The following is a 13,085-nucleotide window of genomic DNA, read 5'->3' as shown; positions in this document are numbered from 1 at the left end:
AAAAAGATTTAAAAAAAAATTAAGAACATGTTTCAAAGGAGAGGAAAAAAATTGTGATTAAGAAGAATGTAAGGAAAGGGAGAAAGAAAATGAATAGGAAAGAGGGAAATCAGTGGATCCCAGGAAATGCGGAATAAGAGCAGAATAAAGAGAGTGGTGACGAAGGTCACACAAAAGCCAGCTTGAACAGGTGAGTTTTCAGCTGCATTTTAAAGGAGACTACTGAGTCCATTGATCTCAGGCTCAAAGGGGGAGTGTTCCAGGGTCTGAGGGCCACAGCGGCAAATGATCCGTCAATAGGGATGTGTGTTGGTGAAATTATCGCGATACAATACTTATTACGATACAGGAGAGACGATACAATGTATCACGATATATTGTGATACTTTCAGTCAGTTAATGAATTTTATAATGAATTTATTATAGGAAAATTCAATATAGTCCAAACTGATACTTAACATGTTTAACATTGGGTATCTGAACCATAATGGAGGGATTTACATTTCCATGGTGGAAACAAAACCCATTGCACACTGCTACCAATTAGCGGTCGGCGTTTGAATTGCACCAAAAGAAAAGAAAATACACAAATGTTTGCATGTAAATTCTTCCAAAAATTAGATACACAGCTTTTGAATATCGATATAATATTGCTGAAGAAGATATCATGATATATAGCCATATTGATATTTTCTTGCATCCCTATCTGTCACATTTGTTCTAGTGCACACTGGACCTCAGGGACCTGCTGGGGGTGTAGGGACTGAGAAGATCACCAATGTAAGATGGTGCTCGTCCATGTAAGGCCCTAAAAACCAAAACCAAGATCTTGAAATGTACCCTGAAGTTGACTGGCAACCAGTGAAGCTGGAGGAGAAGAGGGTGATGTGGGTGTGTTTGGAGGACTTGGTCAGAGGCCAAACAAATCCTCCAAACACATCCACATCACTTTGCTTCTCCTCCAGCTTCACTGGTTGCCAGTCAACTTCAGGGTTCATTTCAAGATCCTGGCATTGTGTGTTATTCTTCATTCTGTACTTGTGCGTGGAAATGTTCCCAAATATAAGAAAATTTCAGATCAGGCTTACAAACAGCATCTAGTGGTAGAATGGGGAACCGCAATACTGAAGGTCTCAGTTACCCACACATGTTCTTCATCCACAATTCCCGACAAAGATCCGTCTGGAGCTATGCCGTGATTTGGGGCCTTTTGTGGATCAACAGACAAACCGCACAAATCCAATTCCAGTCCATATTCTATTTTACAACTACGAGAACCCCCAGAACCTCTTCTGCTTCCCCATCATAAATGACGCATTGCCAAGGTAACCAGAATGAATGACTGCTCAGAAGAGGCTGCAGTGTCAGACATTTCCAAATAAAACTAACAACAACACCTTAAATGTAAATGACAAACCGTTACGATTTATCATATTCAATTTTATGTGAAACCATTTTTATTTATTTCTGACAGGGTGCTCTCCTCTGTCTTGACTGCATTTACAACCTCTGTAACCAACTTGATTGGTTCTCTTCTACTTCTGCACCCAGTGTCTTGATCTCATCAATAAAGTATTTTTTTCCCCGGTAGGAATGCAGGGAATCCCCAATATGCTGAGGATGTGGTGTGACCAAATAAGGTTAATTGAGGGCGTTTTTGCATGTAAATGACTGAACAGGCACAAGCAACTGGGTATGCACAGTTGAAATTTATCAGTGAATTGCAAAGGAACATGCATACGAATGGCCACCACGTCTGATAAATCAGGATTTTGACCGTTTTAATGAACGTTCTAAATTTCATTCATCTGTAGGAATATTGACCCTTTGCACGTGACGTTACGCCACTTATGTGACCGCCCCCTTCACCATGATGGACGGCAAAAAGACCGTTTACACCCATAGAAACTCCAGTGAAGGTAGTCAAAACAAGCCAGTTTGTAGCCTTTTATCGCTTTTATTTAGTTGATTTGACAGTAAAATGGTTTTAGCTTGCTGCGTGGTCGGCTGCACTTAGAGACAAGGACGTAAACTCAACTCGTCTTTTCTTTTAAATAACTTTGATGGAGACTGGGGACGGAGATGAACTGCAGCGATCAATCAATCAAGCGGACTAGCAGGCCTCAGATTTGCAGCGAACATGTTTTTAACGGGTAAGATTAACGTTAATTTATTTCACGAGGAAGACAGGGACAGGCATAAATGTGATGCGTTTATACTAGTTATTGATAATCCTGATGGATGGGTATTTCACCACTGTAGTGTAAAGCGAGACAATTATTAACAATATTAAAGCTCCGATGTATGGTTACGTGTGTTAAAATTATGTTATTTATTTATATGAGCGTTGGCGTTCAGAGATCTTCTCATTCCGGTGAGAGAGCAGCAGCTGAACCCGCTAACACCACCAGCAACAGAAGCTGGTAGGGATCCGGACTTTTTAAAAATCAGCTTTGGTGTAAAGTGAAACGCTGTTAACAACATAAAATTATAAATCCAGAGGAGTGAATTTCGGCAAAGTCAGCAACATGTTTACATCGGTGAACAGCTGCAGGGAGAACGTAAGCTAACGTTGGTAAGCTAGTTAGCATACCGCTCTCTATGAGCCCCACTAGATGCGCTACTTCTTCTGATAACTGAACTGGGCATGAGCTAGCTGAAGGAATGCTGGAGGAGTTTTGTTTTTGTTTTGATCGCAAAAACAATTTCAGGCTCTACTTTTCCCTTTGTTTAGTAATCGTGTCGCTCACTGTTTACATGCCTTTGCCATCCAGCATGTCAGACCCACGTGATTAGTAGGGATGCACCGAGGGATCGGCATTTGATCTCAATCGGCCGATAGCGACCCTATCGGTTTTGATCAGAGTTTTCAAAATAGATCAAAGCAGACCGATCAGGTAGGGTTGTCACGGTAACCGGTGAAGCGGGAAACCCCGGTAAAAAAGGTTGAAATAATAATAACCGTCTTGTTTAAAAAAAAAAAAACTATATTATCTCGGTGGGTTTACCGTGGCTGCGGTGTAGGCGCGGTGACCCTTACCAGCCACCGTATCATCTGCTGAAGTTGCCGGCGGCACATGCGAGCTATGTTTACAACCAAAACTTTCTTTAAGCTAAAGCTGAAATAATGGCCAAAGGAGGAGACGGCAGTGCTCAGGAGTAGGGATGCACCGATCAGGTTTTTTGCTGCCGATCACCGATACCGATATCAAAGAATGCTGATCACCGATACCAATCACCGATACCGATCACGTGGATTGGCCAGAAATTTTCTACAACATTATAATGAGTGCTACAAACTACATAATCTGGGAATAAAGGAAATGTAACCTAATCTAAAATGGTCTGTATTAGGGTTGTCACGGTGTGAAAATTTAACCTCACGGTTATTGTGACCAAAATGACCACAGTTTTCGGTATTATTGTGGTATTTTTTTTAAACGTGCTACATTTTCACACAATTAAATAAACCCTGTATGTCAGGAAATATTGTCCTCAGTTTGAGTCTAAATTTTGCCTAAAATGTGTTATTTTGTAATTATGTTGTTTACATTTTTCCCTTTAGTCTTTAAAATACCAATATTTGCCCATAACTTCTTATTTTATGTCTGTTTGATGTCATAATTTTAAAAATATTAGATCAGATGATACTCAGTACTCAAGTAGCCTTCTAATCAGCAACGAGTCGCTATATAAAGCAGCCGCAGTGCCGCTACCTGCATATAAACCGTATCACGGACACCGCCATGTTGAAATGACGCTATGCGTTACGGGGCTCCCAGGGGCGGATAAGAGTTGGTCTCTCTCCGAGAATAATTATGAATTTAACAATGATTACTGCCTGATGACATTTTCCCACATCTGCAAAGCTCACTGGAAGGAAACAAACCGAGGACAATATTTTCCTGATATAGGGTTTATTACTCAAGTAAGGGTAAAAAGGTATCTGTCACTGTGACCCGATTGATCATATGCCTCAGCTATTTGGCCAAGGGAGATCTCCAAGGGCCAAGGAGATTTACTAATCATGGTTTGAAAGCAGCTTCCTTCAGCTGTAACATCTCTGCATGTCCGCACAAACCAAAGCAGGCTAAAAGAAAACACTTCAGAAAGCTAATGTAAAAAAAGAGTCTATATTAAGCAATTTAGATAAATCCAGTTATACTACAGAGCACAGCAGCACATGAGTTGTAGTTCTCTGATGGTCTTCATAATAAACAATGGCTATCAGTCTTCACCATTAATGAATTACAATTCCCACAGTGTTTGTATCCACAGACCTGGAAAGGCCTGGAATGGCATCTGCTTAATCCTGGGGCTCAGATTTTTGTTAAAGCCCAGAGCAGCAAGTTATCTAGCCGATTCCAACACATCAACAAATGCTCCATCACTGCCTTAAAGGCTGATTATTCCAGAAAGCGAGATTTTCCCAAAACCAGGCTTTCTGTTGAGATTCCCAGCGTAACCACCGCTAAATCGGTTTTACGAACGTGGCTAGCCTGAAAGCCCTCCCTTTCACCATGGTAACACATGCTGGAAAACAAACCTGCTCTCCATGGCAGGTTAGCAGCTAGGCTTAATGACGCTTTGTGAATATGATTGGACGAGGCAAGTGATGTCACCTTTTTCTTGTCAGCAGCTGGCAGCTATCAGGTGGTGCATTAGCGCCACCGCAGGCCCACAGAGGTTGCAGCAGCTGCAGCTTTGTTCTTGATGGCCAAAGTATTAACAAATGTTGAGTTTAAACTTTTAAAATTGAGCTCTAATTGGATTTACATCTCAACATTTTTGTATTTAATCCTCATTTGCAGCCAAGAGCTTTTCATTCCATTTCATTAGATGTTGCTCCTGATGTCAGCATTATTAATAAGTATGATTATGTAACAGCTTTTGTCTGGGATGGACCCTCACAACAAAACATGCCGTCCTCTTTGTGAATGTTAAAATAGCCTTAAACTACTTTACAGCTGTTAACATAATACATATGCCAGAAGAAATACTTTATTGATGTGACTATATATTTACTCTGGTCACGTGTGTCAATTTGATGTAAATGACATACATGATGTTTTTCCTCAGTGTGTAATATATGTGCTAAAAGTATATTTGTGACAAACAGTTTACAGTAGAGCTGAAACGATTCCTCGAGTACCTCGAATAATTCGAGTAAAAAAATCCTCGAGTCAAATTCTCTGCCTCGAGGCTTCGTTTAATTCATATTTAATTAATTCATGGCTTTGCAATCGCCCGGGGTCATGTTTCACCCGGACCGAAATAAGTGACGCACATGCCCACTGGACTAAATGCACACGCGAGGAGCGAATATAACTTAACTTTCTCTTAACAACGTGGACCCCGGTGGAGTGCGAAAAAGACAGAAAAAGTCAAAGTTGTGGGACCATCTTTCACGTCGTAAGACGGAAAACGTAGTCCAGTATAAATACAGTAAAATGGATTTAGCCTACCACAACACCACATCCTCCATGCTGCAGCACCTGTAAATGTCACTTCTGCAAGCGGACTCGGAGCCTCTACAAGATAATGCATTTTAGCCTGTTTTTCTATATATTCTGCGGACTCTGCGACTTTTTCGTTTGTAGCACTCAGTTTCAGCTCACACCGTACGTCTGGTAGCAACACGTCGGTCTTAAAATGTGCTAAAAATAGCAGTTTTTACACAACACGTCGGACTTTTTATTGTGTTATTGATATTTGTGTCCCTCGGGGTTTCTGCAGGAGGACACGGGTATTTATGAGTGGCGGAGGAAAACGAAAGAAAGTAAATAAATGTTTTGTGATCAGTATAATTTGACAAAACCACAGCAAACATGCTTTTGGCAATCCTTGTTAGTGTGAGACAAAAAGTGTAGAAATTAAAACGGACGTGTGTTAATAGGGAAACAGCCGGCGAGCTGTTTGCGCCGTGAGCGGTTCTGGTTCTGTTTGGGCCGCAGCCGCTCGCAGCGCTACTTCAGCAGTTATCCTCCTAGTTTTTGTCTGGCTTCCAGGCTAGCAGATTCTCGCACGAGGGGAAAATCGGCTCAGGTTTACTTATTTTTTGCACAGGCATTTGTTTACTGTGAAGTAAAGTTGAAGTGCTGAAGTTATGCAAACTAATTTTGAATAAAACTTGAAGAATAACTGGCAATTGCTTGCTCATTTTAAGAGGTCTTTCATAATTATAACATGCTATTTGATATCAAATCACTTTTATTGTCACGTCACATGTGCAGGTACACTGGTACAGTACATGCGAGTGAAATTCTTGTGTGCGAGCTTCACAGCAACAGAGTTGTGCAAAAATACAGTAATGTAAAAACAAGCAAAATATAAAAATGGCTAATCTAAGTATACAAATGAATAAAGTAAACAATAAGATAAGAGATGTAAAATGTACAGAGGTTGGTATGTGCAAAACAGTGGCATTAATGTACAGTATGGAGCGTGCAATGTTGGAACTTGGTGGAGCTCGCGACGAGGCAGCCATACTCGGCGCCATCTTGGCTCATCAATATATGATATAAAGGTTTACAAACACAAAAGGGTAATTTATTAGAGTACTTGATTAATCGAAAAAAAGATTCGATAGAGTACTCGATTACAAAAATATTCGATAGCTGCAGCCCTAGTTTACAGAGTTAATTTTTGGGTTAAATCGGCATAATATTACCACAGTAGTGTGTCTTATAAACGCACCATGCTGGACAAAATCAGCTGAGACGTTAAACTGGTGCGCCGCATCACTCCATGAGCGTCTCTTTGTTAGAGCTGAAGCTCAGATCATCAGAAACTGCACAGGGACTGATGGAGACAGACACCTTTAAGAGCAGCTTGTTTAAAAAAATTTAATGATCGCAGCTCTGATTGCAATAAAAAGCAAGTTATGTCCAAGATAAATGAAGTCAGTGGAATCGCAGAGACCACCCCCCATACCCCCTTTATGATGCCATTGCCTAATCTTTTTTAAAAACACGATTGCGCCACATTACCGCCACGGTCTGACTACTTATAAAATTATATGTCTCCTGGGGAGTGTTGCAAAGCAATTCCCCGCCAGTACAACAGAGGACGTAGAGCTCTTCTGTGGTATCCTGTCATGTATCCGGTCCAAGAAAGTGTGTTTATATTGTTTTTTGTAAAAAAATAAAAATAAAAAAAGAGACTTTTTAACACAGACAAATTTGTCTCTCATCCTCCTCCACCTCTTCATGTGCTCGCCACCTCTAAACCCACGTTTCCTGTCATTTCCGTCCACAAATAAAATGCTTGCTGCGTATCTTTTCACTCCTCCAGCCACGTAGGAATTAAACGTTCATATTTTTAGAGTTTTTTCGCGAGGTATTCTTCAAGCTTCTACATGTCTGCCGCTAGTTATCCTCAGCTCTCTTTATGTTTTTGAGGGCGCAATGGCGGCAGTGTAGACAGCGGCGGTGTAGACGACAGGGGTGCCCTGACCAATCGCAAGGAAGCGTTCTCCGTCTCGACGGACGGACATTTAGCAAAGAGAGCTCGACTCCGTCCGTCCTTGCGAGGGCTCTCCAGCAGGCTCGCAAGGACGGATAATAGCGTTGCGTGCGTCCGTCCGTCCCGACGCACACGGAGAAGTATAATTTAAGCCTGTCAAGCTTCTGCATCAGCTCCACAAGGGACAGACATGCATGGATTGACGCAAGTGTTTTGCCCTTATACTTCCCAGTTTGCCGAAGGGGTGTTGCAAAGCAATTCTCCGCCAGGACAACACAGGGCATAGCGTAGGTAACAGTACAGTGACGTCTTACCATTTCCTTGGAAATCACTTCCGCTGTCTGAAAAATGGCGAGCAACACGAGAAAGAGAAGTTTGATCAAGTTGGGACTGTGTGGCCTAGACAAAGAAATGCTTATCTTGCTGAAATACCAGCAAGAGCATAAAAGGAGACAGCGGTGTCGATGTGATGTCCGTCCGCTAAACAGGTATAGGCAGACAACAGGCGAATGGCGTCATGACGGAAGTGATCTCAGGTTTCTGGACCAACCAATCACAAGCGTGCGTTCTCTGTCTCGTTCAACGGATGTTAAGTAAAGTGGGCTTGACTGTATGTACTTGAGCGCCTGCCGGGAGGCCAACGCAAGGACGGATAATGGCGTTGCGGGTCTCCGCACAGACGCAGAAGCATGACTCAGGCTTTAGGTTTGAGTGTTCACGAGTCATGTTCCTTTAAGCTGTACAACCTTGAGTCACATAAAAATGTGACTCAACTAATACACGCGACAGCCCCATCTAGTGGACAACTTTTGTTTCTGCGCATACCTGTAGTTAACGTCCATGTATCGTTAGAGGTGAAATTCTAAATATATCATGATATTGATTTTAAGCCATATCACCCAGCCCTACTAGTAGATATTGAATGTTATTATAACTTCCAGTAGATTACTACTGAACATGTTACTGAAATAACTTAATTTTACTGATCATATGTGAATATTTTAGATATATTTAGACCGCGTCATATTAAATCTAAACTTTTAATGAAATGTAAGTCAAATTTTGTTCCATAAAATATTTATTAACTATAAATATCAGCTGGGAAAGAGGGAACTAGACAACATCAATTTAATGCATATTGTTGATCCCTTTATCATTTTGTAGTTTTCTTTTTTTTTTAAATAATTTTAGCAGCAGACCACAGTCTTGTTTCACTTGAAATGTCGTCAAACAGAATACTCGATTAATTGATGGACGATCCGATAGAATACTTCAATAGTAAAATATTCAATAGCTGCAGCTAGGGACGTCCCATTCAAATATAGATATTGGCCCAAAAACACTGTATCGGATCGAGCTGCATCAAAAACCTCCGATATTAGCAGTATGTTCCGCTTTAAATTCCATTCAAGCAATTCTATCCAGCTGTGCCCAGATCCAGCAAGCAAAGTCCATGTGATCAGATCAGTGTGTGCTAGCAATGTAGCAAGGAACAATGTTGGCTATGTGGCTGTATTTTTGTTAAAGTCTGAAAAAGACCGTTTGGCTCAGTGCAGCAGTTGTCATGCACAAGTTTCCCGGGGTGGAAGAGAACCGGGGAAGATTCATATGTCCAACCTCAAAGTGCATTTGAAGCAGGATTACAAAATATTGCATGAGGATTTTCTCAGTGTGTGAAATTGAAACTTTAGACACTCAACTAGTAGCAGTTGATCAGTGAACAATTTTGCGTTTTTTTTCCATTTGTCCCTAACTTCAGCTGTTCACATTTATGCAACCAAAGATCACTAAAAAACTGGTCAGTTTTTTTATACTTACTGTTGCTGGTTTTGGTTTTCTGTTTGAGAAATATCATTTGATCAAGCCTTTTATACATTCCACACAATGAAATAGGTGACAGTATGTATGATGTGCCGATATCATATCGGATCGACATTGGTATTGGTCGATACTGATGGCTGCAATATCTGTATCGTATCAGATGTGAAAAAACTTGAGTTGGGACATCTCTAGCTGCAGCACTACTTCCATTCTCATTTATCCACCATCGATTAACTGGGGCTGCCTATGGACATGCGTGAGCCTTGATTGCAGATCCTCGCTTGGATTATAGGGGATTGAATCCACCAGAGAATCGTTCATGAAGCCGGGAGGAGAGAATTTTTTAGGAGATCCCCAATGTTCTAAACTCGTTTTCTGGAATACCCCCCACCCCCCTCAGTAAACATGAAGCACGACTGTTTACAATCAGATTCCACTCTCTGCCCTAGGTGTGAACACCAAATGTGATACTTTTTTCTTCTTCAGCCGTTGTTACAAAGCTGCTGTTCAGACAAAACCAGATCATATTGACAGAGGTTTCAGCTAACATCCTTGATTGTAATGACTTAAGGTTTTCAGACAGATAATGCTTGGGTCAGATGTGTGTCAAGCATAGCAGAAACAACTCGATGAGAACAATGTCCAGATGTGAGCAGTGTTGATTATTTGCACACAACATAATCTGATTGTAGTGCCTCTAAGTAAACGCAGTTGATGCAAATGTAAACATGTAAACATTAATATATTTGATGGGTTTGATTAAAATATTTACCACCTCATAACTTCCACTCCTGGGCCAACTTTTCCATTTGATACGATAATCCCAACTAGATGACAACAGTAGTTGTGAGGAAAAATATCTTTAAACATCGTGTTCACATTAAACTAGATATGCAACAATAAAGAATCAAATCGCACTTATTGACTAATTTTATCAAACATCCGGAAAGGTGAGGCTGTATTTCAATATTGTGCTTTTTTTTATAAACCGTGGACCTTTAGCCAAGACGAGGAGATGCCATTGCACCTGATTTCCTTTGGTATGTGAAAAGTTGCACATCTCATAACATAAACACAAACTGCTGCTCGCCATGAGACATGACTAATGGAGCTGACGCTGGTGGAAGCCGGATGACCGACCGAAACCAAGATTTAAAAAAATATATATACTAATTTTTTTTCCGGAACCGAGCGTGAAAAACCGGAGTTCCTCTGTTCCCAAACAGCGATCGTCTAAACGGATCCCAAAGTTCGTTGAGTTAATTTACATGATCTGATGGAAAGTGACGTAATTGCGACGCAAAAGCGAAATGTGAGGTGTTTAACCTTTAATTAACGTCTGCTGATTAGTAGTCATCTTGTATTGTGTGCTTCACGGAAAGGCTGCATCAAGACTGTAAACTTGTGATGGGTGTTGCGATGCTACAGCAGCACCAAATGAGGCCGTCATCGTTACCACCCGAACTAGGCCATGGCACAGGCAGCGCTGCATAAATAAAACATTTCGGCCGGTTGGTGAGAATAAATAGCCTAGTCTCACCAAACACTAACGTCATCTAAATGTTCATAAGCACCTGTATATACCATTTCACCACAGTGTTGTGAAATTTTACGCAATTTTTGCGGCCTGGGTGGGTGGTTGAGGCTGAGCTAACTAGCTTATAGCGTTGCTACCTCTGAAACCTCGTCTTCGTCGCTGCCGGATCCCGGACCCGAAGAGAGGACGGCCGCGGCCGCTAGTTTGAAATCCAGTCTCTCTGCGGTAGGTCCACCTGGCTCCCCGTACAAGCGTACTTTCTTCCCTCCAACACCAATCCCAATGCCTCCAAGTCCGACTCCTCCTGGTGTCGCTCCTACCCCCATCCCTGCCACCGGGGAGCGAGGAGTCACCGAGTCAATCTCGTCCTCGAAGCCGTCCGTCAGCATTGCCGTCCCGGCTACTGCATCCTGCATACTTGTGCTCACTATACGCGTGTTTTCGAGTTAGTTGATGGCTTAAACGTCCGTCCAGGCGCTTTCTTAGAAGATATTTGCGTGGTTTTTACTTCAGGGAATCCAGAAACTCTCCCAAAGCGAGGGTTGAGGAGGTTCTCTTTCCCTCAGCCATTAACTTTCTAACAACCTAACGTATGTTTCTCAGAAGGACCGCCCAATCGTGGGGAAATCTACTAATGCTATTGGTTCAACAACAAATAACTCAGTTTTCGATTGGTCAAAACGCGTGTTCGTCAAACTTGAGACCGCAACGTTTTGTTAGGTTTACCAATATCACGAGGCTGTAGAACGAACGTCAAGGCTTGACACAGTAAGCCAACTTAACTGGTTACTAGTTTTATTAGTAGATTTAAATTCAATTTTGAGAATCTCTTAGACAGAGGGATTACTCTGGAAGTGTTATTGGGTGCTTCTAGAAACTGATGTAACTCTACAAGTGTGGTTTTTACATAATATAAAATAAAAAGTTAAACTGATCTAATTGTGTTTAATGTGACGACTTGCATTAGTGTAATGTGTAAATTGAATAAATGTGGATAAAAACAATGAACTGAATCTATTGTGCATAAAAAAGTGTGTCAACATAAATGAAACATAAACACTGAAGTTGTCAATAATAATCAGAAAGTATGAGAATACTTGGACTGAAATTCAACACATTTTCACTGACGGACTCAGCAGTATTGGCATAGAGTAATTTGTTTGATCTGCTTCAGCTTCAGTAAGGATTCTCAAACAACTATCTTTTTTCCTAAATATTAGTATTACTGAAAGACTGTCTTTTGTAAAATACATGCAACATCGTACAAAATATGCTCCCCTTAGGGTTTTTCTGCACTAGACCCATCCCTGTGGGGAGTGGGGAGCTGCAGTGGTGGCTGCACTCGGGAAACTAGAAAGTTACCCTAAAGAAATCAAATATTTCAAAGATATGCAAGAACTCCTAAATATTTGTAATGAAATCACAAAATACTGACAATAAGTGAAGGGACAAGTCCTACATTACTTTATGGAATTTTCAGTGATCTAGTTTTTCTTCCGTCTGTGAAGATTTTTATTCTGACAATTTATAGTTTGTTTTTTGTCGCTGGCTACAAAACATCTTGGAAAAAAGTTTTTTAAAATATTTATTCAAGTTAGTAAATATGTTAAGTTGCTGAAAGTCAAAAATATTTACTGGGGTTTTACTATTTAAGAAGAGAAACTGTGACCTGGTCAATGACTACAATAACAACAGCATCTTGAACCAAGACTGTGATGCTTGCACTTCTCACCCTTCATACTTTAAACCAGTTATCGCTGTGTCTTTAAGAACACATCAAGAGATAGGAATTACACACAATCATCACAAAAACTAAATGAGGGGTAAGATTTAGTTTCTTTTAATGTATTTTACAGTTTTAATTTGGATCAAATATCTTTTTAAAAGTAGCCTGACAAATATGTGTTATCTTTAAATTGAACTGGTCGTTGTACTTGGGGTTATTTTGACATAGGCCAGGAAATGAAGAGCAGGCCAGGGCCTTGGGCAGCTACGTCTTCAATTTTGAACGTGAATGTCTGTGGTTATTCAGGCACGCCAGCTGCAAATACAAACACAAACACTTAGTTTAAAGCGCAAGTCACCCCCAAATAAACTTATTTTTCTGATAAACTATATAATCGTGCCGTAGACACGTGTAGTCAATAATTTGGCACTTTAGTGCATCTTTAGTTAAAATTTTAATATTCTGCTTAAAACTGTCAGTGCTGCGCCATCGTCAGGTAAAAACTCTGCACCACATCTGAATTTAAATCTGCCACTG

General features: G+C 40.8%; 1 protein-coding gene across 8 annotated transcripts in view; it reads right to left on the bottom strand.

Annotated features, from left to right (window-relative positions):
* The window catches only part of ankhd1 (ankyrin repeat and KH domain containing 1), a 61,831-nt gene extending 50,440 nt beyond the window's left edge, over positions 1 to 11,391 (bottom strand). For all 8 annotated transcript variants that reach the window (XM_015969684.3, XM_070552778.1, XM_070552799.1 and 5 more), the window contains exon 1: positions 10,960 to 11,391. In XM_015969684.3, coding sequence (XP_015825170.3) covers positions 10,960 to 11,238 — 279 coding nt within the window. In that variant the 5' untranslated portion in view covers positions 11,239 to 11,391. The remainder of the gene's footprint in view (positions 1 to 10,959) is intronic.
* Positions 11,392 to 13,085: the final 1,694 nt, after the last annotated feature.

This window comes from Nothobranchius furzeri, chromosome 1 (genome assembly GCF_043380555.1).
Source record: "Nothobranchius furzeri strain GRZ-AD chromosome 1, NfurGRZ-RIMD1, whole genome shotgun sequence".
NCBI classification, from domain to species: domain Eukaryota; kingdom Metazoa; phylum Chordata; class Actinopteri; order Cyprinodontiformes; family Nothobranchiidae; genus Nothobranchius; species Nothobranchius furzeri.
This window is presented reverse-complemented; position numbering and strand designations above follow the sequence as displayed.